The sequence below is a fragment of the Hermetia illucens genome, chromosome 1, assembly GCF_905115235.1.
Source record: "Hermetia illucens chromosome 1, iHerIll2.2.curated.20191125, whole genome shotgun sequence".
Lineage (NCBI taxonomy): Eukaryota > Metazoa > Arthropoda > Insecta > Diptera > Stratiomyidae > Hermetia > Hermetia illucens.
This window is the reverse complement of record NC_051849.1, coordinates 221226526-221253789: the sequence shown is the minus strand read 5'-3', so window position 1 is coordinate 221253789 and position 27264 is coordinate 221226526. Positions and strand designations below refer to the sequence as shown.

Genomic DNA, 27264 nt, shown 5'->3' with positions numbered 1-27264 from the left:
TGAAATCGAGCAAATGTTATGCTTCAAAGGCTTGAATTATTGTAACCTTCCCCAATGAGAATGGATTTGCTAAGAATATATTTAAGGAAGTAAAAATCTTGTTCATTAAATTAATTTACTTTACATTCCATCAAAGTGGATTCAATTAGAACAAAAAGTTTGCCTCGCTTTATGTGTCAACAAAACGGTTGAGTTTCCGTATAGGTTCGCCCACCTATTCCTTGCAGGGATCCCTGAATATATTTTCTAAACATATTTAAAAACCACAAGGGGAATTAGCACGCAACAAACATGCATTACAGTGACGATGAAGATGAGGAGCCTACGGTGGTTCCCGAAGAACATGAAAAGACTGAATCTGAGACATCAGCTTATTTGAGTACTCAGCACACATGGCCTTCGAAGACCGTTTCAACGGCCCACAGTCTGTTTCCTCCGTTATCATGGCCCAGCTCTGCGAACCTGATCCGCGACTCTGATGTGTATCCCTTGGAGAAATCCTCACAGAAAAGAGGTTCTGGAGACTCGCTAGACAGTAGTGCTTTAGATCAACAATTAAGACCCGCCCAAACGATACAAATTTTACCATCTTTGTCGGGTGATTCTACAATATGCGAATCATCACGTACGGAGCTTACTAGTTCACAAGGATTTGGCAAGTACAAATGTAATCAAGTGTGTGGGCCGAAATGCATATGTACTTCACAACAGGCAATATCGGCATACGAAGCATCTTTAACTGCATCATCTTCACAAGTTCCAGCATTCATTTCTCCTGAATTTGACATAGCGAATATCGCGACCTTTTTGGAATTGCCAATAAGCAAAAATGTCCTAAATAAGTTATGTTTTGGTGAGACTCTTGTGATAAGTTGTGATAAGGAATCGCATGAAGAAGGTGAACAGCCGCTAGCGGCACCCATACATCCGCCGGTGGTCGATCTCCAGTACACGGACGAAATAGGTGGAATGTGTGTTAGCGTCGAACAATCAAATCAAAATATTGTAACTTATTGTACGTCACAATTTTCCTTTCAAAACTGCGGTGCAACCAGCAGCATCCTGTCAGTGATTGATAGACAATTCACTCTCGTTGAAGAGAAAAGAACAGAAAGGTTACATAAACCGGATGATAACAAAGAGGTAAGAAAGTCTAAGTAGTAAATTGAAGTAATAAAAACTTGTTGTTTCTTTTTCGTTGGTGTGGATATTTATTCTTGCAAATACCGATATTTCGGGAACCACTTGTTCCCTTCATCAGTGCTAACAAGTTCGGGAACCATTTGCTCCCTTCATCAGTGCTAACAAGTCTGCACTGATGAAGGCAACAAGTGGTTCCCGAAATATCGGTATTTGGAAGACTTATTAGCACTGATGAAGGGAACAAGTGGTTCCCGAAATATCGGTATTTGCAAGAATAAATATCCACACCAACGAAAAAGAAACAACAAGTTTTTATTACTTCAATTAATTAATCGTTGGAAACACCGCATAATTTCACTCAGATAAGTAGTAAATTTGTGCAATGCTTTGAAAATCTAAAAAAAAAATTATTAATTTAAGGAAAAAACATTGCATGTCTTCCGCGAAAAATCCAACCGATATACTGCATTCCGCAGTTCAACCAGCCCAGTGGGAACTAAAAAACATCGTGGTGATATCAACTTGAAAGTAGAGGGAAATTTGGTTTTAGATGGTGCTGGATTTGTCCTGATGCGATATTTAATACTTAAGAAATTTCAGGGTGATCTAGAAGTTTGGTCCATGCATATAAATGGTGAGTTCCCTCAAACATAATTATATGAAGATCGCTAATGGTGTTTTCACGATTTTTTAGGTGAGATATGCCGTTGTGTTTACAGCGTTGGAAAATCTAAACTGCTTATGATTAACAACCGCCCATACGAGACCATTCGGATCGTCAAATTCCTGATTCGCACGAATCGAAAAACGGACGTTTCGAAAACCTATTTTCTACCGAGCGGGCATTTAGTACGACATCGCTGGATGGGATGTCCTTATTTCATTCATATAAACCCGATAACGCGCGTTCCCCCTTGTAATTATTTCATTAGCTTAGAAAAGACTTGGGAGAATGATATTCAATTGTTCTCCAAATATCTGGATTTCAAGCAAGAGAATCAATCACAAATCAGATCGTATTTATCTGATAATGGTGAAGTTAAGTGCATGATTAAGGATTATTTGCTGTGTTTACTGCAGAGTAAGCCGAGATATGTCCTTGACTTCACAATTGATTATTTTCAAAATTTATTATGTGAGGAATAATTGCCAGAAATATTGGAATGAAAATTAAAAAAGTAAGTCAACGATTCAGAAAAATGTATTCAGCTATTCATGACGAATAAAGCGAGATTGATGAATTCATCACTAAATTATTCAATCAAATCGGTTCTCAGCTGAGACAATAGAAGCCGATGAAAGTAGACTTAAGCGACTGGAAATTGAAGTGGGGAAACATACATAAGTTTTTCGAGAATAGTGATCAGGGTCCAACTGGCAGCCACAAAACCCTTCACTCTGAAGATCGAATTCCTGACAACGATTAAAAATGCCCTGCGGTCAACCGAGAAAGAAAGGTTTTATTTAACACTAATTGTAACAGAAGAGTTTAAAAAGAACTATGAGTCGCTGTACTGCAAACAACCAACTGTACGCAGCCAAGGTTGAGACAGAAGAGACCGGCTTATTTCCATGCGGTCTTTTCCTGTCCCAACCAGCGGCACTTTCTCACCGCTAATCCTCCACTCCCGTGGCGAGTTCTAAGACCAGTGGAGAGTTCCGCGCCATCTATTTGTCCGCATTCGCAACATTCGAAATAAAGAAATGTTCTCCCCGCTCGAGAACGCGGTGCGGGCCCTCATATGGAGGCTGCAGCGGCTTCCGGACGGCATCCGTCTTGACCAGAACATGCGTGCACCTGTCCAGTTCCTTGGGCGAACAGGCAGGTGTGGACGAGTGTCGAGTGGGTGGTGGCGCTTTGATGCGTCGGAGATTGTCCCTCAGCAGACGCACCAACCCCGATTCTGTGAGACCCGATCTCTTGTCGAAGACCGGATCGATTGGGAGTCTTGGGTTCTCCCCGTATACCAGCTCCGCGGGGCTGGCAGCAAATTCCTCTCGGTGGGTTGTACGTAGGCCGAGTAGGACGAGAGGCAAGACTTGAGTCCAGGACGGATCGTCGCGTGCTATAATGGCGGTTTTCAGCGTCCGGTGCCAACGTTCTAGCATCCCATTGGATTGTGGGTGGTATGTAGTAGTCCGCTGGCGTTTAAAACCCAGGAGTTTGCCTAGCTCCGAGAAAAGTGTGGATTCAAATTGCATTCCCTGGTCAGTGATGATCACTGCAGGGACGCCAAAGCGAGGTATCCACCCTCGACAGAGGGCTTCGGCACAAGATTGCGCCGTAATGTCTTTCAGAGGTATTGCCTTGACCACCGAGTGAACCTGTCGATGATTGTGAGGCAATACTTGTAATCGTGCGAGTCTCGCAAAGGCCCTACTATGTCGAGGTGTGTCGTGTGGAAACGCTTGGTAGTGCGGGGGAATGAGCCCCCTTCTTTCCTTACATGCCTGGAGACTTTACACTTCTGGCCCAGGAATTGACATCCTTATTCATGGAGGGCCAGAAGTATTTCTCGGTGACTAGCCGATTTGTTGTCCTGATACCTGGATGCGCTAAGTCATGAAGTGCGTGGAACACTTCCTTGCGAAAGCTGGCCGAGGTCCCGTTTCCGATTCTTCGCAGCAGAGAGAGAGGTTTGAGCCGAAGATGGGTAACTCCCGAAATTTGTATTTGGGGTTGAATTTGAGGCTCTGAAGTGCTGCGTCATCCTCCTGTGCCTTGGCAATAGCCAAGAAATCGTCTGAGATTTTATCTCGACGCAGCTGCTGACATTTTGTGCGGCCAAATGTCGCTATGAAATAGCTGTTTCCTTCCCCCCGATATGTCGGCTCCCACAACTTACATAAGGATACCAATGATAACGAACTGCGGATTATTCAATTAGCAGTGTCACACGAAATGGATGTTGGAAGCACCTGGTTTGCACAGAAAGAGGTTCCCAAACAAACGTGGGTGTCTCCAGACTGGATGGCTTTCAACCAAATTGACCACGTGTTCATGGAACGTCGCCACCTTTCAGCCTTGACGAATGCCAGAACATATAGGGGGGCCAATATAGACTCGGATCACTATCTTGTTGGCATGGTGTTCCGGGCTCGAATAGTAACGCCACCCCTCTGACAATCAGGTGAGAGTTAACACTGAAGCCATCCACAACACAGCCCTCCGCAACACCTATGAGAAGGAAATGGATGCCGCAATAACCTGGAGATGAAGCATCAACAAATGATCTTCACAATCACCTGAAGAACGTTATCATAAATACGGCCACAAACATACTTGCCCCCCCGTCGTAATAAAAGCTGGAACGGCTGATTCAACGATGAATGTAAGCTAGCAACGGAGCAGAAGAATGCTGCATACCGAGTAATGTTGCGTTGTCAAAGGACGCGGGCACGTGCGGAGAATTATCACGAGCGGAGAAGCGACTTCACAGACGGAAAAAAGGAAGCCTGAGATAACCAACAGATCTGTGAATTCGAAAAGTGCAGAGGGCAGTCAGCAGGATGAAGTCTTATACACATCGATGCTCTGCTGCCGTGACAAAGAGGGAAATCTGATTTCCGACAGTGTGGCATTATCTATCCTATACATAAAAAGGAAGATATTACGCCGTACAGCAAGTATAGAAGTATCACGTTGCTGAGTACCACTTATAAGATATTCTCTGATATCTTGCTAGATCGGACATCATTGGCCCATTATAAAGGGACCTTCCTCCAGGCAAATCATCAACAGATCAGATTTCTTCTCTGCAGCAAGTGATGGAAAAACTGCTGGACATCAGTTGCACCATCTTTCCATATACTATAAGGCCGCCTATGATAATGTAGCCAGAATAAAACGGTACACAGCCATAGGAGAATTCGGTATCCTGGCGAAATTGGCAAGACTGACCCTGACCGATGGCGAGGCCAGATAAAGGCAACAGGATCACTCTCGAGACCATTCAACATCTACAACGGCCTAAGACAAGGGGATGCAGTACCATGCGTCCTCTTCAACCTGACCCTGGAAAAAGTGATGTGATGCTGGGGTAAATACGAGAGGCGTGATCCTCTTTAAATCCACCCAAATACTGCTTATGCTGACGATATCGACATCATGGAGAGGATGACGAGATACGTAAAAACTGCCATCATCCTGATAGAGCAGGCGGCGCAAGGTCTTGGTCTGCGCATCAATGAAAGCAAGACGAGATACAGGGTGCGGCAGCATAACTTTTTTTTTTTAAATGCGCGCCCCTCAGTTAGTTGATGTCATAGCGGAGCGCTAGTGGTCTCGTTCAAGAGGGGATACTGTAAAGTTTTGTCCCGACACGGTTCAGTCGCCATCATGCGTTGGAATAGTGAGGAGCGTGCCTTTGCCGTTGAGGATTACTTTTCAAGCGGATGTTCGGTTATTGCAACACAGTGTGCATTTCGGAATCGCTTTAATTTAGCCCCGTTGACTCCCGTCCCAGACCGCAAATCAATTTTTACATGGGTCACTACATTCAGACAAACTGCAAGTGCGACAAAAGGAAGAACTGGAGTCCCTCGGCCCGTTAGATCACTTGAGAACGCCACGGCGTTCTGCGCGCAAACACGCATCTGGCCTTGGACTATCCGATCGTTCTGTGAGAAGAATTCTTCCTGATGATCTTCATTTTCATCCCTATAAGATGGCGATAGTGCAGGAACTTTCAGAACGTGACTTCAATTCTCGGATGAACGCGTGTGAGCTTCTTCTTGATGTCGTTCCCGAGGGTGCTATTGTTTTTTTAGCGATGAAGCCCATTTTCATTTGTGTGGGTCGGTTAACAAACAAAACATGCGCTACTGGACTGACCCCAACCCTCGAGAATGGCATCAAAAGCCTTTGCATTCACCCAAAGTCACAGTGTGGTGTGCAATTTCCTCAGCTGGAATTATTGGTCCCTGGTTTTTTGAGGAAAATGAGGTTACAGTGGCAGTGAATTCGGACCGGTATGTAAACATACTACAGAATTTTTTTTCCCACGGCTAGAAAATTTGGATTTGGGGGACACTTGGTTCCAACAAGATGGTGCAACAGCACACACTTCAAGAGCATCGATGGCTGTTTTGAGGGAACACTTTCCAGAGCGCCTTATCTCAATTAGAGGCGATTTGGAATGGCCGGCACGCTCTCCCGATCTGTCCCCTTGTGATTTTTTTCTATGGGGTTTTTTGAAATCCCGTGTTTATGTGGACCGTCCAAGAACCCTACAAGATTTGAAGACCAACATCCAAGAAGAAATTGCCAACATAACACCTGCTATGCTAACAAGAGTCATGACAAACGCCAGAAATCGGTTTACGCAATGTATGGAGAATGGGGGATGTCACCTAACAGATTTGATCTTCAAAACAATGTAAATAAAAACTTTAGACATTTACTTACATTATAAAAAATAAATAAATATTTTCCGATGCATACAATAGTTTCCATTGAGTTTTGAAAAAAGGAAATTATGCTGCCGCACCCTGTATATGGTGGCAACGTCAGTACTTACTGTACAAGACAATGATCTTGCCAGTCCTTATGTTTTCCTCGGAGACCTGGGTTCTTAGCAAGAAAAATTGCGAACTTGGCTGCCTTCGAGAGAAGAATGTTTGGTCCCTTACATGAGGATGGACGATTCCGTGGCCTACATAACGACGAAATCTATGAGCGATACCATGTCCGTCTGGTTGTGGATAAAATCCGGTGATGGGCGGCTCACTTATCCATATGGATGGGGATGATGCAGCTCGGAAAATCTATAAGGGCAATATTTATGGTAGAAAAAGAAGACGAGGCAAACCCTGCCTGGGACAGAGCGATGGCGCAGGTTAGGACGCCAAACAACTTTTAGGGATATCGGATATTTACTTAAAAAAAACTGTACTCACCCGAAGCAAGAAGGTTAATACCGACTCTCGATATGGCACAAATGCAGAAGGGCCTCGCTTCGAATCAGCCAGGGCCGCGATCACTTTCCCCAGGGTCAGCAGACTCTTGTTTATGCTTACACCTTCACGTACCCGGTCCCCGGTCGTGCTCCCATGACTAATCCTTTCGCTTCCAGCCAAATCCACTAAACTGATTTTGCTCCTTTTGGTGTGCTTAATTTTCTTACTAACGCCTTCGGATGCCTCGTCGATTTCCGATAAGTTCATGACAATATTGAAAATAGAATGAGATCTCGAACTTTTGTCATTCATTCCGGTTGCCGCTGTCGCTCGCTGGCTATTGCCAACTGTTAGCCAGTTTTTTAACGCTGCATATGAGTCGACTGGGTGCGTGCTTAAGTCGACTACGTAAGGACCCCAGACAGGATGCTCGCGCACGCGCAACGCACTTCGTTTGCTGGGATTGGCACCGCCGTTAGACTCGAGTTGTGCTACGCAGAGCAGATCGTGAATTTTCTCATTATAAATCTCGAAGTAGCTCACTTCGACTTCCACTTCTGTTGTCTTCTTCAGCGAGTTGATTCGCCGGAAAACCTCCTTACAAAACCGCGGGATTATTCCAGCCTCCGATTTCGGGTCGAAGTCATTGTCGTCGGTTTCGATTCCCGTCATGCTGTAGCTTTTCCCTGAGCCCGTCTGACCATAGGCAAACAAGCATGCGTTGTAGCCTTCGAAGGCTTTGTCTACAAGCGGAATGCCTATGCTACGGAACACGTCCTCCTGGCTCGCATAATGTGGGTCGTCCGAGTTTACAGACCAAAAGGCATCATCGTATTGGAAACTGTGGCTTACGCCAGCTGAGCTGTCCGCAGTAGTCCCAGCAACAACGGTCACCTCATTCTCGTCTACTTGGATGATATTCGTTACGGACGGGTTCAAGCATTCTTGGGCATTGAGTGGCCGAACTCGGACGGCTACTTTCAAGTTGCTGATCTCCATATCCCGCATGGAACGATTTTCGTCGCCACATGACTTTGCAGACCGCCTGGGAGTTTCGAGGGACACTTTTGAAAAACATTCTGGCGTTCCAGGATCACTCGTTTTGGGCGTAGTTTTGGGTGTGTTGAATTTTAGACTTTTTGCAGTAAGTGATGTTGGTGTCGAGGTGCTCGCACTTTTACCCGCATTGCGATAAAGGGATGACGGCGTGTAGCAAGCGTTCAGAGAAGTTGATGGAATTTTTGACCGACTTTTCGCACTCGAATTTGGCGTTCGCGATACAGAAGAGCTTCCAGAAGAGAACGCGGTATTCAGCAGATTTGCAGGCGTGCCCTTTTCCGCGGTATTTCCAATCGAACCGGATTTATTGAAATTTCGGCGCGTTATGTGCTTGAAAAGGGAGCTAGAATTCGACCCGGAAACATTTGGCACTAGAGGCTTATTATTACGGGAATTAGTGGGTGTATTTTTCGACGACATTGTCGACAATGTTTTCTTAGGTGGGGGTTAAATGTTTTAATATTAAACCGGCATGTAACCATAGGAAAAACACAAATTAACGATAAAAACTCATCAAAGCCGTTGCGAACTTTCGAATGTCAACTGACGAAACTGACGGGCTCTTGCCACAACTAAATTACGCAATTCATCTTGAGATTGCCGGTAATGCAGTTCATTGCAAACAAATATATATAATTGTTCATAATATTTCTCCTTTCTTTTGTATGCACTATTGTGAAAAGGCTCACCGAAAAGTTAAATGCTCTCTACCTTGACTAATGAATCAAAGGCAAATTATTCAATGTTCGTTTTTTCGTAGTCATCACATTTTGCCATCTGGCAATTCTACACGTAAGATAACCTCAAAGACGAATTGCTATCTATTTTGACAGCTCCAGATCATCAGAATTACTTGACTGGGGATGCTGTCACCCGGGACCGGTATCGTTGTTTGAGATCTTGCTTTCCCCGTCTTGACAAGTACGCGGCGGCGGAGGTTCGAGTGACGTGTAACAAAGTTTTCCCGTCGCGTTTCCTGATCCAGAACTGTTCACATCACATACGTTGTAGTGTTTGCGCACTGCGCTTTTGTAAAATGCGGAATTCGGAGCCAAGTGTTGCAGAAATGAACCGGGGAAAGCCATTTCGACGATTCCTGGCCATTGCTGGCATTATGGTGATTGTGTTTTTCACTTTGCCGGAGATTTGTGCGTCGCATGATCATCACGATCACGATTTCGAGGAAGCGCCGAGCTTCAAGTATTCGAGACAAGCGAACGAGGAGTTTCATAAGAAGCAGCAGGAACACCTGGATCTTCATGAACATGCCGGTCATCACCACCATCATGGCCATGATCACGGGCACCATCATCACGATCACGGCCACCATCATCACGATCATGGGCACCACCATCATGACCACGGACATCGACATGACAACGGCCACAACCACGCTCATCCCCCAGCTGCTCAGAAAACATCGGTGCCGCCAGCAGGTAACCTATTTCGCCCAGAATGCGCATCAATAGTGCCCCAAAAACCACGCAAACTATCCTTTTACATAAACAAATTCTATATTTGGACGAAAATGTGAAGATTTCGTTCTGCTGCATGAATTGCTTTTCTCAAAGGTTAGCTCGAATGTGCAGAAATCCACGGAGCGGGCTAAATGCATTTATTTGACTTATCTAGGTTGAATCATTCCCATCCAAATAAGCAGCAAACGGCTGCCCTTCTGGGGGGCTTAAAACAGTTAGATGACCCAGAATCCCGTGCAGGGAAACGTTTGCGCTTATCAGCAATTGCCAGCCCGATAACAGTAATCTGGGCTTTCCAAATGCCCCTTGGGTAATCAGCAGCTCAGAGCGCTTGCCAGCAATTGTGCTAGACACGTTTTGGATACTCGTAATTCTTTAGATAAATGGCTTTAAGGCATTATCGTGATTTTTACGTTTCTTCCGAGATTTCATTCAGATCAGAAAGTTATCAATAATGAATGTTCGCATTTAATAGCGAGACGGATTTTGGGTGCAGATTGTGGGTTTTCTCGTACCAAAAACGTACCACATAAGATAGACTCTGCATCTCCGGGTGTTGTTTTCTTTAGATGGATCGTATCTTCTTCTAATTAAGATATTTTACAGTCCATTGTCGATCCTTAATCTTCCGATGTGCTTGCTCCCATTATTCTTCGCCGGGGATCGCATCTTCCGACGGTTGTAACCGAACAGGGTGTGGATCAGGTTATTGACGAAGTGTTGCTTACTAACCCCAAGGTTTTGTTAAAGATATCAGCATTTCCACGTCGGAAAAAAAAATTCTGGAAACAATCTTCGAGCTTGTGTCCGGATAGCTCATTGGTTAGAGCGCTAGGCTGTCGTGCGAAAGCAGTCGTCACTGAGTACCCAAGTCAAAGCAAGGTAACTATCACGGGCGAACGCAATGCTGTCCACTTTGCCCCCTATAGGATACTGTAATCCTGTAGTGTACCATTTCGGTCTGAAATGAGGTGATCTGGAGTACTTCAAGGCCAAGACCCAATTGGGTTGTCGCGCCAATGATTAATATTATTAATATCAGAGCTAGTAAATCATTATCAACGGCACACAACCGGTATCCGGTCTAGGCCTGCCTTAGGAAGGAACCCCAGACATCCCGGTTTTGCGCCGATGTCCACCAATTCGATATCCCTAAACATTGACTGACCTACGCCAACGGTCCATCTGAGGCAGAGTCTACCACGTCTTCTTTTTCTACCATAGATATTATCCTTATAGACTTTCCAGGCTGGATTATCCTCACCCATACCGACTCCTCACTAGCCGGATTTTATCTACAATCAGACGGTCGGGGTATCGCTCCTAGATTTCATCGTTATAGAGACTGCACAATCGTGCATCCTCATGTATGGGGCCAAAAATTCTTTGGAGGATTCTTCTCTCGAACGCGTCCAAGATTTTACAATTTTTCTTGCTAAGAACGCAAGTCTTCGAGGAATACATAAGGACTGGCAAGATCATTGTCTTGTACAGTAAGAGCTGTTGAGTAATTTTCTGCGAAACAGTTTTTGTAAGCTGGAATAGGCTCTGTTGGCAGCAAACAATCGTGCGGTTTTAAAGTTGTAGTCTCCTATCTTTAGGTAGAATACTTATCTCGAGTTGTTCGTACCATAAAATCAATATCGTCAGCGTAGGCTAGTAGCTGGGTGGACTTGAAGAGGATGGTGCCCCTTGCATTAATATCTGCATTGTGGATCACTTTTTCCAGGGCCGAGTTAAAGAGGATGTATGATACGGCATCCTCTTGTCTTAAATCGTCGTTGATGGTGAATGGTCTCGAGAGTGATTCCGCTACTTTTATCTGGCCTAGTCAGAACATAGTCAGGGTCAGCCTAATCAGTGTGATCAATTTCGTCAGTATGCCGAATTCTCTCATAGCCATGTGTGGCTATGCTGTCATAGGCTTCTTTAAAGTCACTGAAAAGATGGTGCAACTGATGGCCATATTCCAACAGTTTTTTCAACGCTTGTCGCAGAGAGGAAATCTGATCTGCTGATTAGCCTGGAGTGAACCCACTTTTGTTTGGGCCGATGATGTTCTGGGCGTATGGGGCTATCCGGCTTAGGAAGATAGCGAAGAATATCTTAAAAGTGGTACCCAGCAACGCGATACTTCTATTATTGCTGGACTGCACGATATCTCTCTTTTTAAGAATGGAACAGATGTTGCCTCATTGCCAGTTGTTAGGCATTGATTCGCTGTTCCACATCTTGAGCATCAGTTCATGGATCGCTTGGTGTAATTGGTCGCCTCCATATTTAACCAGTTCAGCTTTCATTCCGTCTGCTGGCGACTTACAGCTTTTAAACCGATGAATTGCATGGATTGTTTCTTCCTGCTTCGTGGTGGCCGCAATCTTCAGTTGGCAGGATATCCAACTCGCCGGTATTCTCGTTGTTGAGCAGTTCATCAAAATACTCAACCCACAGCTCCAATTTGCCCATTCTGTCGGAAACCAGATTTTCCTCTTTGTCTCGGCAGGACGTTTATCGAGGTGGATAAGGCTACATTCTGCTGACTTGGTGGTAAAACTTTTCCTTGCCTGGTACGGTTGCTCCATGTACTTCTCAAGTTCATAGACTTGTGGGTTCTCTCAGGTTCTCTTTTTCTGTCTGTGCAGTCGGATTTCCACTCGACAGAGTTCGTGGTAGGCCTCTGCGTGTGCTCGCGTTCTTTGAGAGTGCAGCAATGCCTGGTATGAAGCATTCTACCGCTCTGTTGCTAGCTTACATTCATTGTCGAAACAGCTATTCCGACTTTTCTTGGATGGCTTCAGTATTCACTATCACCTGATTGTCAGAGGGAATTGTAGGGGATGTTGTAACTCGAGGCCGGAACACTATGTCAACGAGATAGTGATCCGAGTCTATTATAGGCAATTAAAATTACTTTATATTTAAATATTGTAATATAAATAATATTAATACTGACTGGTTCCCCATTACTCGTGGGAATAAAATTGGGGACTTTGGTTTAAATTCTTAAATGGGACCTCAGGGACACGAAGACAGTACCCAACACGGTTAAGGGTCGTTCAACAACATCAGAGCGGCTCTTCGCCCTTGGATGTTTTGGCGGTTATGCCGTCAACCACCAGGGACAGGAGACCTAGGCGTCGTATGGTTTGGACGAATTTATCGTCCGCGCCTATTACCGTGTCACGGATTTGGAACGGAATCCATCAGGGTACAGACATCGACTACATGACGCGTTCATAACCCGATTTCCGGAGCTAAGTCATGTTCCGGAACAGAACGTCGTCAACCAGTACCGAGTGATCGTGAATAACAACCGAGTTGCCTTACCAACTAGGCAACAAATCTTCCAAGAGGTTTCACTTGAGCTCGGGCTGGAGTCATCAAATTACCGGACTAGTCAAAGGAGTAACACAAGTACTCCACCTGTAAGGCACTCCATGAATCCAGTAGTCAGGAGAAGCTTAGTAACTGGGGATGTCGACCCAATTTATAATGAGGCTTTGACCGCATTCCAGGTCGCATTCACAGAGTATGCTGAGATTCTCCCAGACGCTAGGCCAAGGATCCCAAAACTGAAGTTTACTTCGGCAACTACTAACATCATTGCTGCCGTTGACAGAATTTTGGCTGATCGTTTGGCTAGCGAGACTACTGCTACAGAGGTTCACAGCCTGATCTACGTTGCAGCTGCCACGGTTATTCGTCTCCATAACCAAATAACAGAGGTATGCGCAGAAGGACTTTACCGTTCTGGGTGTTTCGACTCAACAAAAGAGTCGAAAAGTTGAGAAAGGAGATTGGTCGTGTGACGCAAGCACTCCTTGGAAATTCATCATCAAGAGTGCACAGATGCGTTGCGAACATCATTGGAAACTACCATCTGTCCAATGATATGCCAATCGAAGAAATCCTCGAGGTGCTGAAGCAGAAACTTGCGGTATGCTCCAATCGCATCCGTAGGTATCAGAAAAGCTTTCAGCGAAGGACAGACAACACCTTGTTCTTCCAGAATCAACGAGGATTCTACAAAAATCTCATCAACTCAGGTAGGGAAAGTAACCTCAATCTGGATCAGGCAGAAGACTTCTGGAGAAGTGTTTGGAGCGAATCCAGTCGTTGCAATTTAGAAGCAGCGTGGCTCCCACACCTTATGCGTTCATGCGAGGCCCTCCCCGAAATGACCATGCCTGACGTAACTGAAGTCGACGTTAAAGCAGTCCTTGACAAGGCAGGTAACTGGAAGGCGCCAGGAGTTGACAAAATTCACAACTTCTGGCTGAAGCGGTTCAAGAGCACTCACAGGATATTGGCAAATCAATTTAATCAGATGATTGCCGATCCTGATTTAGTTCCACCATTTTTCACCAAGGGGATAACTTTCCTCATCCCCAAGGAACAGGGTGTCTCTTGCCCTTCAAAATGTCGACCAATTACTTGTCTTCCTACCATCTACAGGGTCTTCACTTCAGTTCTGTGCGCGAACATCTCAAAACATCTTGATGTTCATAAATTGATAGCTGAGGAGCAAAAAGGATGCGCAAAAGGCTCCCGAGGCTGCAAAGAACAGCTTATAATCGATACGGTAGCTGTAAAGCAGGCTGTCCACCAAAAACGAAACATCTCGACAGCCTACATCGATTATAAATCAGCCTTTGACTCCATATCACATTCGTGGTTACTACAAGTGTTACGCTTGTATAAAATCAACCCGAATGTTGTTCTTCTTCTGAGAACAGTAATGAAGAATTGGAGCACGAAGCTATCGGTATCTTCGCAAACATCAGGAGAGATACCAATCAGGCGTGGCATTTTCCAAGGCGACTCTCTAAGCCCACTGTGGTTTTGTTTGGCTTTGAATCCGCTATCCCATCTTTTGCATGAAAGCAAATACGGGTTCCAAGTCAAGCATGGCATATTGTCGAAATGTACATTAAGCCATTTAATGTACATTGACGACATCAAATTGTATGCGAAAGACGAGAACCAACTTCGCTCCTTGCTGGACATCACCATCCAGTTCAGCACGAAAGTCCTCGGGGTTTAACGTGAGTACCTGCCGTGAATGCTTAATCCCACGGTCCTCTTCGGACACGGATTGATTTTGGGACTACAATCAGAGCCCCGCCATGCAAGCACAGCGGTCCTGGTTTATACTGAGTGCAGGCTCAGCATTCATGACCCAGTTCAGCAGGGATATCGGCATGCAGTTGGGTTTGGAGAAATGTCGCATAAAAACAATTGTTCGGGGAAAACACACCGACAATGAAGGATACAGCCAAAATAACATCCGAATTGAGGGCATGGATTCGGACGACGTCTACAAATACCTCGGCATATTGCAAGCAACAACACCTGCTGTGGCAATAATTAAATCTAAGTTGCTGGGGGAATTTGAGCGGTGTCTGGATCTTGTCCTTAAAACTGAGCTGTACGGGAAAAATAAAATCATGGGAATCAACACCTTTGCCATTCCCGTCCTTCTATATACTTTCGGTGTGATACAGTGGAGTAATACTGATTTAGAATCTGTCAATAGACGGGTAAGGGTAGTTCTTGCAAACAACAACATGCACAATAGAGCTGCCGAAAAATTGAGGATCACTATCCCACGTCATCAGGGAGGAAGGGGGGTACTTGATTTAAAAACGATGCACTACAATCAAGTGCATTCTCTTCGTGAGTTTTTCTATGAGAAACAATCCTCTAGCCAAATACATCAGGCTACCGTCATGGCAGATAATAAATTATCTCCTTTGAACTTGAGAAGCAGAGAATGGGATCCCATGTCGAATGTTACTTCAGTCCAACAGAAGATCGACATGTGGAAAGAGAAACCCATTCACGGAGGTCATATAAAAAATTTGTTGTTGTCAGGCATTGACATCGAAGCCTCCAACAAATGGTTGACAAATGGTGTACTTTTCTATGAGACCGAAGGATTCCTAACTTCAATTCCCAACAAAAAATTATAAACGGTACATTCTTCACGACTCCTCAATCACCAACTCCAGTCGTAGGTTATGCAACTGTGAAGAGGAGACCATCCAGCACATAACATCTGCGTGCAGGATGTTGAGCGGTACCGAGTACACCAATCGTCATAACTCCGTCTGCAAGATTCTCCATCAAAACCTTGCGTTGAAGTATAACTTAGTGGCAACCTACCATCCTTACTATAAGTATACTCCGCAGAGAATCTTGGAAAATGATCGGGTCAAACTACTGTGGGATCACACTATTGCCACCGACCACAGTGTTAATCATAACAGACCCGATCTAGTTCTGCTTCTGAAGGAAGAACGAGCGTGCTTTATAATCGATGTAGCCGTACCGTTGGACCGGAACACTGTTGAAAAACAGCACGAAAAAATCCGGAACTACGGCCCCTTGGCAGACGATATGAAGCAGACTTGGAGACTACAAAAGATCCAAGTAGTCCCAGTAATAATTTCAGCGACGGGATTAGTCCCGGAGAACTTACATAAAGCGCTGAAAACGCTCGATCTTAGGGCTGGACTATACATGGAGATGCAAAAAGCAGTTATCCTTGCAACCTGTGCTATAGTCCGAAGAGTCCTGTCCGGTAACAATCTGACCTAATGGGTTTCAGTCTTGATCCGCACTGTCTTCAATATAAGATCCATGTCTCTGTAGTGTAGGACCTCCGCGTCATTGGCTGAAGTGTTTGCGACAATCGGGATGTAGCAATACATTTTCGCATGGTCGCACACACTTTGCGTTAAAACGCATCATCGCTGTGATGCGGGCCTTTGGATGTTGCCTTCAGCCCATCCTTAGGTTGGTCGCCCCTCGGTCCGGTTGGGCGGGAAGAGGGTCCGTGGGCTTTTTGAACCATAATAATAATCGTTGGCGCAACAATCCATGTTGGATCAGGGCCTTGAAGTGTGTTAGAGCACTTCATTCAAGACCGTAACGGTACACTACAGTAGACTGTAGGAGACAATGTGGTCAGCATTGCGCTCGCCCGAGATTATTACCCTGATTTGACTCAGGTACTCATTCACAGCTGAGTCGACTGGTATCCGACGTCAAATCACGATACAAATTCCACTGCCACCAGTGAGATTTGAACCGCGACCTTCCGTACGATAGCCTTGCGCTCTAACCACTCAGCTATCCGGATAAATAATATTACAATATTTAAATTTATTAATAGATTATTTAAACATATTTATTTTTCTTCTTAGAAAAATAGAAAAATTTTTCTTTTCTCTGCCTGAATAAATAATAATTCTTAATCGGCAGATTCAACCGCCCGTTTCCCTAATCGAACTCCGTCTGACATCAAAAAACAATTTTCGCTGACGAAAATGGTTTTTCGATGTCGTTACCAACTTGGTCCGCATATTCGTGCGTGCTACACGAAAGTGGCTCGTTCTGCCACAACATTTCACCCCCAGCTGAAACCAAGGGAGTTTTCAGTGAGGAACCAGACGCACGGCCCCATGAACTTGGCCGCCGCAAGTTAAAGCGGACACGTCGCACACCTCTCGCCATGGTTCTGTTTTCTTGCTGGACGGGCTTTAGCCGAGCCAAGGAGATTCGTTTGATTGTGTCCCCTACATTGAGGCTTTGATAATGTCCGCCTCGCTCAAGGACTTCGAAGGGGCGCTCTTAAGGCGGCAGCTTTCGAAGAGCGTCTGTCCAAGTTAGGATGTGTGTACAAGATTCGATATCCATGGGCACGTCGGCAAAGAGTCTCTGCTCAAAATTGTGGAGTAATGTCTTTCAAATCTTTCAATCGAGCGCAATGCTGACGAGATTGCCTCCTACAGTGTACTATACTGTACCGTTACGGTCTTGAATGAAGTGCTCTAACACACTTCAAAGACCTGGACCAATATGGATTGTTGCGCCAACGATTATTATTATAATGTTTTTCAAAGGTATTGCCTCACTATATTGCCCTATTCTGATCATCTGCCTAACTTGGCCAACCCAGAAAGTAGCACTATTTCACTGTGCGCGCCCTATATCCTATATCATACATGCATTATTTAGAGCTTCCATTGCCACTGCCCACTCTTAGATTAGGTGCCGATTTCCAGCCCGAATCTACTTTCCTCTTTTCTACATCCAAACACATTTGGTCAGGGTATATTTTTCGGTGAGAAGAGAAAGCAAGCGACTCTGGCATTGCAACTGTTTATGCCTACTTTGAACAAGCTTTCTTCTCTATGCATGTTAACACATTGTTCAATCTCATCTACATCAGTTATGAATTCAATATTTTGTTTCCTTCGGCCTTTGGTTTCATCTTCCTATAGTTGATTCCATGCGAAATGTAATTTCAGAAATGGGTTGTAGTTCATTGCAACTGCGGTGCAAAAATGGGATTATATTGGAGTTGGTGACCGGTGGTTTTGGTGTGAGGTTGTGCTGCATCGAAGGTGTTGAGAATACCTAAGAGTTTACGGATGCATCAGCTGGCAATATTAGGGTTGAGCACGTTGGGCGAGTTAAATGTTAAATGCTCACTAGAACACTGGAATTCATCACAATTTCCCGTGTGCTGCTACTCGAAGCTGTTTCCAAAGTAGAAGGGCAATACGAAGATCGCCGCAAACCGAACGCTTTATTCAAGATCCTTTTTTTTGATGGAATATCGAATACAAAAACGTAAAGCGAAATGCACAGAGGTCGTCTTTAGAAGTTTAGTTGCACCACAAGACCTAACAAATTTCCGAACATATAGGCCGTCATTTCAACTCCACTGGTTTCTTTTGCGATTAAGATCAATCAATTGAAAAAATAATTCACTAACGACCTATTCTGACGTTGATCTTTCGTAATTATAAAATTAGCGCGTCATACAAAATCAGGGGTAGCGGCATCATCACTAACAGATGTAACTATTTTTTTCACCCTACCCTCAACAAAAAGTTTTCAGAAGTTATTCAGAAAACTTAATATACAAGTTTATTCATCGAAATCAATATCGTCCTCGTCAAAGAAACCCTTTCGATTGCAATGCACTTATGCCAACGTAGCCCTTGGATGATATCCGTTGTTGTGGTGGAAAATCTATGGCTTGTTTGCCAACAAATCGCAGCGTTTTTAACAAATTGTTTCACGTTAACGGCTTAATACTCCTTGTTCAAAACTACGTGTTTTTTTTTCTTGTCTCGGCTTCTTTGTAACACTTCAGTCACTCACCTGATGTCCGGATTGATACTTATACACGCTCACAGGTAGCTGTATTCAACTCGGAATTCGGAGGGAATGACAGTAAGGGATATGGCAATTTAACAAAAAAACAACAATTAAGTCGAGTCAGCAGCTACGGCGGCGATTCAGGAACTTTTTGATGAAAGTAGTATACTACAATCTGTCAAGTAAGAGCGTGGTAGACTTCACCGACAGGTAATGGAAGATTTCGCTTTAATTCCTTCGCGAGCCGATAGAGGGAAGTTTTGTCCTTGATGCATTGTCAACAAAGATTCAGTTGTCGTTGATCTTTTGAAAGAGAATCACGTTAAACGCCATGAGTGCTAAGTACGCGTCACGCTACGAGGCTGTGTTCCTTTGCATCCACCCGAAAGGTCCCAAAATGTCGCAATCAGCGGCTACTAAAGAAGTGGATACAGCGATATAAAGTGACTAAAAATGTCGATGATTTGCCAGAACGTGGCTCGATAGGAAAAGTGAACAAAAAAGATGAAAAAAGAATAGTGAATCTGTTTCTGCGGAATCCTGCTTTAACATTGCGACAAGGGCAAGCAAAATTAATGGCAAAAGGTTTAGATATATCCTACGAAACTATCCGAACTCATCTTTGTACTCATGATCTGAAATGGCGCAACACAATGACGAAGCCTTTGTTGACTGAAAAACATGTGAGAAAGCGACTCGCTTGGGCGCATGAGAATATTGATAGAGATTTTGAAAATGTCATTTTTACTGATGATGATGATGATGGGCACGTTCTGTCCTCACGCGAGCCTGGTCAACTTCCACCAATAGGCTTGTTCAGCGGACCGTAAAACATGGAATAAAGGTGCATCTTGGGGGCTGCTTCTCAAAGCAGGGATTCGGCACTTTGCACCTCTTTATTGGCAACCTAAATGCCGAGAAAATGATAAAAATCTACAAAAAGGCTTTACTGCCATCTGCCAAACGATGGTTCATCACAAGAAATGAAGATTGGATTCTGCAGGAGGACAACGATCCTAAACACCGCAGCAAGGTCTGTACTCAGTGGAAGACTCAATCTGGCATCGTTACATTGGATTGGCCGTCGCAGTCGCCCGATGCAAACCCTATTGAAAATGTGTGGGCATATATTAAACGGAAGCTTCGTGGAAGACGCACATAGACTGACGCACATACAAGCAGTTGTCTTATGAAATTCCTCGGATCTGGAAATCCTTGCCACTAGTATACGCCGTCAAATTAGTAGAAAGCATGCCTCGGAGATGCCAGGCAATTATCGACGCCGGTGGTGACTGGACACATTGTTGACCGAATTGCATCATTGTTTGTAATGTGTACAATGAATATATGAATATGAAAGTTTCATCAAATAATTTTTTTTATAAATTAACACGACCACGCTTTTATTTGACAGACTGTAATGGTCCAATGGGGTCCTCTAGGACGGGTAAGTATCTGAAAGTAACAGCAACACTACAATTTAAACGTCCTAATACTTGGGAAGTCTTTTCGGTTGTCAGTGGACACTAATGAGGTTCCAAAGGAAACGAAAGAATTCTTTGTAATCAAAAGTACACGATTCTGTCTGTACGTCATGAAAAAAAGGAGGACGGGATTTTCTCTCAGACCGAATGCCATGGTCCGACAAAACAATGCTAAAAAATTGATAAGTTTTGATCTTTTTTCTAAAAAACCCGAGCTCCATTTTTTTTCAGTGGCAGAAAGTCGGTATAGAAAGTGAGAGTAGGGTATTGGAAAAATTCTGAAATGGAAATGGAAAAATCTGAATTTGAAATGGAAAATTCCTAATTTCCGAAATCTGAAGTTAGTTTGGAAATTTCTGAAACTAGTTTGGAAAATTCTAACTCAGACTTGCAGAACGTATAAATCGATTGTTGGATATCATTTACATGAACTATAATTTGGCGTCGAATGCAAACTTGGTTCATATTTCAATCAATGCCTCACTAAGAAAGCGTTCAAAATCAATCAATCAAAAGTTACTTTAATTTTTTACTACGTTCTGTTATCGCAACGCTTCATTAAACGCATTGACTGATGTCTCATTAAAGGTACGCAAGATTCAATTGTGATTTGATAAGAGTATTATGTCAATAATTGCGGTAACATTATCTCCAAGCGTCTGCACGTATCCGTCATTTTAATCACAGAGCCCCTTATTCATTTTATAGCTATCTTTTCCGGCCTATCTAAGCCGAGAATTGGATAGATAAGTATTTAATCAATGTAGGTGGTTTGTATATTACTTTTTGAGCATGTGATTGGGACACCCTGCTGAATGGAATGATAAAGAGGCGGGGAAAATTCAAATATTTGTTTGATTATCGGTTGATAGGGAGGGAAAAATGGTCAGTTATCTCCTATGTGACTAGTAAAAACATTGGACCCAAGGATTGCGATATGCGTGAAGTGAAAGAATAGGTCATTAATAAGACTGACTAGGCTGACCCTGACCAATGTGCGAGGCCAGATAAAAGCAGCAGTATCACTCTCAAGACCATTCGACATCAACAACGATCTACGACAAGGGGATGCCCTATCATGCGTCCTCTTTAACCTGGCCCTCGAGAAAGTGATCCGTGATGCTGAGGTAAATGCAAGATGTACGATCCTCTTTAAGTCCACCCAACTACTGGCCTATGCTGACGATATCGACATCATGGGAAGAACCACCCGAGACGTACAAACTGCCTTCATCCACATCGAGAAGGCGGCGCGAGATCTTGGACTGCACATCAATGAAGGCAAGATAAAATATATGGTGGCAACGTCAGCACCGAAGACGAATCAACCAACAACATCAAACCGCACTTGTCAAACACAAACACGAAGAAGAATAAAGATAGGAGAATACAACTTTGAGACCGTTGACAATTTCTCCTATCTAGGGTCGAAAATCACAACCGATAACAGCTACAATGATGAAATCCGCGCATGGTTGTTATCAGCCAACAAAGCCTATTTCAGCTTACAAAAACTGTTCCGCTCGAAACGTCTCACCATGGAGTCAAAGCTCTTACTGTACAAGACTATGATGTTGCCAGTCCTCATGTATTCCTCGAAAACTTGGGTTCTTAGCAAGAAAAATTGCGAACTCTTGGTCGCGTTCGAGAGAAGAATCCTCCGAAGAATTTTTGGCCCCCTACATGAGGATGGACGATTCCGTAGCCTACACAATGACGAAATCTATGAGCGATACCATGACCGTCCGGCTGTGGATAAAATCCGGCTCAATAGGTTACGGTGGGCGGGTCACTTAATCCGTATGGATGAGGATGATCCCACCCGGAAAGTCTGTAAGGGCAATATCTATGGTAGAAAAAGAAGACGAGGCAGACCCTGCCTAAGATGGAGCGATGGCGTAGGCCAGGACGCCAGACAGCTTTTAGGGATATAGAATTGGTGGACCTCGGCGCAAAACCGGGATATCTGGAGTTCCTTACTAAGGCAGGCCTGGATCGGATACCGTTTCTTGTAATAATAACTTGTTGTTTCTTTTTCGTTGGTGTGAATATTTATTCTTGCAAATACCGATATTTCGGAAACCAATTGTTCCCTTCATCAGTGCTAACAAGGGAAGGGAACAAGCTGGTCCCGAAATATCGGTTTTTGCAAGAATAAATATTCACACCAACGAAAAAAAACAACAAGTTTTTATTATTTCAAATAATTAATCTTTGGAAACACCGCATAACTTCACGCGGATACCGGTTATTGCGCCGTTGATAATGATGATGAAAGAATAAGTTTAATATTCAAAAGTCAAGCAAAATACAATTTATTTAAAATTTTGATGAACTCTGATTCAATGTCTTTCATAAGATTTCCCAAGTTCCAAAGTCTTGGCGAGAAATACCAAAAGATCCAAGCACTGTTCTATTTGCATACTCAACGGTTTCCCACTACCGTGACCAGTATTCTCGTATACTTTGAGGAGTAAAGGATATTTCTGATATTTTGATGATCCAGCCAACTCCTGTAGGGTAGCCGTAAATTTAAATGAGTGCATCGGACTAACGCGGTCATCTTGCGTTCCAGTTAAAACTAGGGTAGCCGGATATCGTGTTTTCATTCCCACCGGCACATGGATATTATGAAGTGGTGAATATTTGGAGATGTATTTGAAGCTGCTGGAATTATTTGGGTCGCCATATTCAGAGATCCATGCTCCGCCAATTGTGAATAATGGAAAGCGCATCATATCTAGAACGCCGACACTTATAATTGCTGATCTGTATAAACTTGGTTGCTGATTAATGCAGGCCGCAATGAGAAGACCCCCATTTGAGCCTCCCATGATTGAGAGTCGTTTATGATCTGTGTAACCTTCGTCGATGAGGAATTCGGCGGCCGCTTGGAAATCGTCAAAAGAATTTTGTTTATTGTTCAGTCGGCCTTGATTATGCCACTCTTGGCCAAATTCGCCTCCGCCTCGAATATTCGCTACCGCATAAACGCCGTCGAAAGCGGCTAAAAAAGCAATTGCAGAGATATTAAAACTGGGGGTCAAACTCACTCCAAAACCACCATATCCATATAAAAGGCATGGTACCTTCGATCTTTTAGCTCGCTTGCGTTGCACTATTTGTATAGGGACTGATGTTCCGTCATAGGATTTGTAGAATTTCATTATGTGAGTGTACTTCTCCGGGTTGAACCCATCTACCTCCATTTGTCGCCATACTTGTAGTTTAGGTCGACTATTTTCTGACATATGTAATCTGTAGATTGTCCCGGGGTTCAAGAAGGAGGTTACACTGAAGAATACGTCGGAGTACTTTCTGTCGCCAGATATAGCTGTTATAGAACCAACTGGCGCAGGTATCCTGCTCAGTAATACGCCCGTATCTAACCAACGAATTTCTAGTTGACTCGTCACATTTTTCATGTAGTGGAGGATCAGCTTATCACTATCAACGCAAATTGCGGATAAGAGAATTCGATCAGGATCCTCTTCAACCAGATGTTCCCAATTCCTTTCATTGAGATTGTTAAACTTAATTTTAATTAGGCAGAAATGGGGGGCATTTCGATTAGTGAAAATAACTAGTTCTGATTTGGTGTTGGTGACGTACTGATAGGTCCCATTAAAATCTCGGATTATAGCGGTTGTCTTCATGTTTCTGTAGGTTTCGCCGAGCTTTGCTATGTGTAAAGTGTTCTCGTTGCATCCGCTACTAGCCGATATGAGCAGATATTTACCGCAATCTGTTACCGTTCCAGTTACAGTCCAAAATGGGTTGTCTGGGAACTCAACAGCTAGTTGGTCGTTTTCTTGTCGTTGTCCAAGTGAATGATAATAGAGTGTATGATTTCGTAATTTACCCGTATGAATCCCACCCGACCGAGAAGCTTCTTTTGGATATTTGCTGTAAAAGAAGCCCTCGTTGTTCTTGGTCCACGCTATACCCGAAAATTTTACTCTTTGTAGAGTTTCTTGTAATAGTTTTTTCGTTTCGACCATCATGATCTTAATTTGAATCCAGTCTGATCCTTTTGTACTCAAACCAAAAGCGAAATATTCTCCATTTCGAGAAAACTTTCCCATTGACACAGATATGCTGCCATCAGTTGATAACGTGTTAGGGTCCAGTAACACTTTGGGTCTTGACTCTAGAGTTTGCAATTTATAAATAACACTGTGATTCTGCATACCATTGTTCATAGAATAGAAATATATATTGCCGCACCGAAAGGGACAGCTGAATTTCGGGTAATTTACAAGGGCCTTTATGACTTTTTTCAGTTGCTTCCGATTCGCGTAATTTTCTAAGAATGGAGAACTGATTCTGTTCTGGGCACAAATAAAGTCTTGAGTTTCGGGTGATGTAATGTCCTCAAGCCATCTGTAAGGATCCTCGACTTTGACATTTCCATATTTGCTTGAAACTGACTCCTTTCGAAAATCCGGATATTTATGTTTTTGTTTTAGTTTGCGGAAGTGTGCATCACTTTCATCGGAACTATGCATGTTTCACCTAATCATATGGAGATAAAATTCAGACTAAAAATTTAAATTATTAACGTGAATGCTTTAAAACGGGAATGGGAATGTCAGTAAGGGTTCTCTCTTTTCAAAATATAAAATAAGGCGTAAGTAGTCTGGGGATTCGACAATGGCATTTTGTTCTTTTTACAGTACATACAGTTGCTCCTAAAATTCAACCTCTAATAGGTTTGTAGCCATCACAATATTTATTAAATATTTTATATTACAGACATGTTCAACATATGGCTACATTCAATGGGTTCAACTCTGCTCATCAGTGCTGCACCGTTCTTGATTCTATACTTTATTCCTTTGGACAATACTGAAAAAATGAAACCACGCCTTAAAGTTCTTCTGTCATTTGCTTCAGGTGGTCTTCTTGGTGATGCATTCTTGCATCTTATTCCTCATGCAACTGCGCCACACAATCATGCAGACCATTCATCTGAATCACATTCCCATCATCATCATCATGATGAAGAAGGGCACGGGCATTCCCATGACATGACTGTCGGTTTATGGGTGCTTTCAGGTATCATCACATTTCTTGCTGTCGAAAAAGGCGTGCGACTTATCAAAGGAGGCCACGGTCACAGTCACGGTGAAGCGCCTTCGCCGAAACAGGCAGTAGTAAACAATGCAAAGAAAGACGATGGAGACAAGAAGGCCTTGAATAAGAAAAAACAAGATCAAACAAAGGATAGCAAGAAGACTAGGAAACCAGAAGAGAGCAACGTTTCGGTTTCAGGATATTTGAACTTGGCGGCTGATTTCACGCACAATTTCACAGATGGTCTGGCAATAGGAGCTTCCTATTTGGCTGGGAATAGCATTGGACTCGTAACTACTGTAACAATTTTACTTCACGAAGTTCCTCATGAAATCGGCGATTTTGCAATATTAATCAAGTCAGGCTGCTCGAAACGAAAGGCTATGCTTCTTCAATTGGTAACCGCCTTAGGAGCTCTTGCCGGTACTGCGCTGGCTCTGTTAGGTGCCGGAAGTGATGCGGCTGCTTCATGGGTGTTGCCGTTCACGGCTGGTGGTTTTATTTATATAGCAACGGTAAGTGTGCTCCCGGAACTACTTGAGGGGTCTACAAAACTTGGTCAATCTCTGAAGGAAATTTCAGCTTTACTAGCAGGTGTAGGATTAATGATTATAATTGCAAATTTCGAATAGGTTTTAGGAATAAAATTTTATTGTTTACATGAACTTAGAACAGTCTTTTTTGTGGAACTTGTTATAGAGATATTTTGTATGTATTGTGTGCATGTGAGGAATTCGTCATTTGTTAGAGAGATTAAGTTCTTTTCGAAACAGTGATATGTATCTATCTGTGTACTGCGATAGTAAAATAGACGATAAAATGAAACTTTGACATGTTTTCATTTTCAATGCCTGTAATTTCTAGTTAACAACGAACCTCAAATCAACGAAGTGTTTAATATAGCTGCAGGAAAAGTAAGTTCTGTTGGTCTAAAGACAATGCAATGCTTTGATGATAGCTGGACAGCATTTTAGTTAGATACGAAGTTCACAATCCATCGATTAAACGCAGTCTGGTCTCTATTTCAATCACATTAGATTCACAGGAAGAAGTCATTCTTCGGATCGTTGTGAGTCAATTCAGTTATTTTGCCTCTACTCATCTAAAAAAAGAGCTCATATGGGATGGCCTGCACATAAGGGGCTAGAAAAGCGTACAATTGTTATTAGCGCGATATCTGAAGGAGAAAAATGGTATTAATTAATAATAATTTTGAGCCCTAATCTAAAGGCTCTATATTCGGGAAAGGAGCCAAAGGTGGGGAGGGTGGAGGTTAGCTTATCTTCTCTTTCCGCAAATAAATGAATACTTGAGTTGCGCTAATTTTACCACAATTTACTCTTCTCTCGTCGTGTAGAAGCAATAGATGTGAAGTGATTGTATAAGGCCTAGAAATAAGTTCTGTCGGTTTTTTGTTTAAATTTGAAGCTTTATTGTGAAAAATTGGTTATACATTCATTGTTCAAAGTATTGCCCATCGCTAGCCACAACTTTCTTCCATATTTCAGGCAATTCATAGATACCATTGCGCCAAAAATTGGCCTGCCTGGATAAGTGCTTGTCAGCCAGGCCATGCTGCATCGACCGGAACAAATAGTAATCAGAAGGAGCAATGTCTGGAGAGTACGGCGGGTGGGGTAGGAGTTCCCATTTCAACGTCTCTAGATATGTTTTAACGGGCTCACCATGAATATTCGCTTTGACCGTCGGTGATGAGGCATGGCCGAGGTATCCCCACGTTGTCCGACGCTTGGGATTATCGTAATGGATCCACTTTCCATCGCCAGTAACTATTCGATGCAGAAAACCCTTCCTTTCTTGTTGTTGGAGCAGTTGTTCGCACGTGAAAAAACGGCGTTCGACGTCTCTTGGCTTCAATTCATACGGAACCCAATTTCCGACCTTTCGGATCATTCCCATTGCTTTTAAACGGTGGGAAATGGCTTGTTGAG

The 27264-nt window shown here is 43.4% G+C and overlaps 3 protein-coding genes across 3 annotated transcripts in view; 2 read left to right on the top strand and 1 right to left on the bottom strand.

Moving 5' to 3' along the window:
• The window catches only part of LOC119647316 (kinesin-like protein KIF14), a 65729-nt gene extending 57112 nt beyond the window's left edge, over window positions 1-8617 (bottom strand). Inside the window, exon 1 of the mRNA XM_038048243.1 lies at window positions 7042-8617. Within this exon, the coding sequence (XP_037904171.1) occupies window positions 7042-8520 (1479 nt within the window). The 5' untranslated portion in view covers window positions 8521-8617. The remainder of the gene's footprint in view (window positions 1-7041) is intronic.
• On the top strand, window positions 163-2388 carry LOC119647317 (ciliogenesis-associated TTC17-interacting protein). The gene is made up of 3 exons (XM_038048244.1): window positions 163-1143; window positions 1564-1777; window positions 1838-2388. Exons 1-3 carry the CDS (start codon window positions 292-294, stop codon window positions 2287-2289), a joined length of 1518 nt encoding a protein of 505 aa, XP_037904172.1. The 5' UTR covers window positions 163-291; the 3' UTR covers window positions 2290-2388.
• A 298-nt stretch (window positions 8618-8915) lies between the features above and the next one.
• Window positions 8916-26137, top strand: LOC119657241 (protein catecholamines up). The gene is made up of 2 exons (XM_038064059.1): window positions 8916-9536; window positions 24992-26137. Exons 1-2 carry the CDS (start codon window positions 9137-9139, stop codon window positions 25942-25944), a joined length of 1353 nt encoding a protein of 450 aa, XP_037919987.1. The 5' UTR covers window positions 8916-9136; the 3' UTR covers window positions 25945-26137.
• The last annotated feature ends 1127 nt before the right edge of the window (window positions 26138-27264 follow it).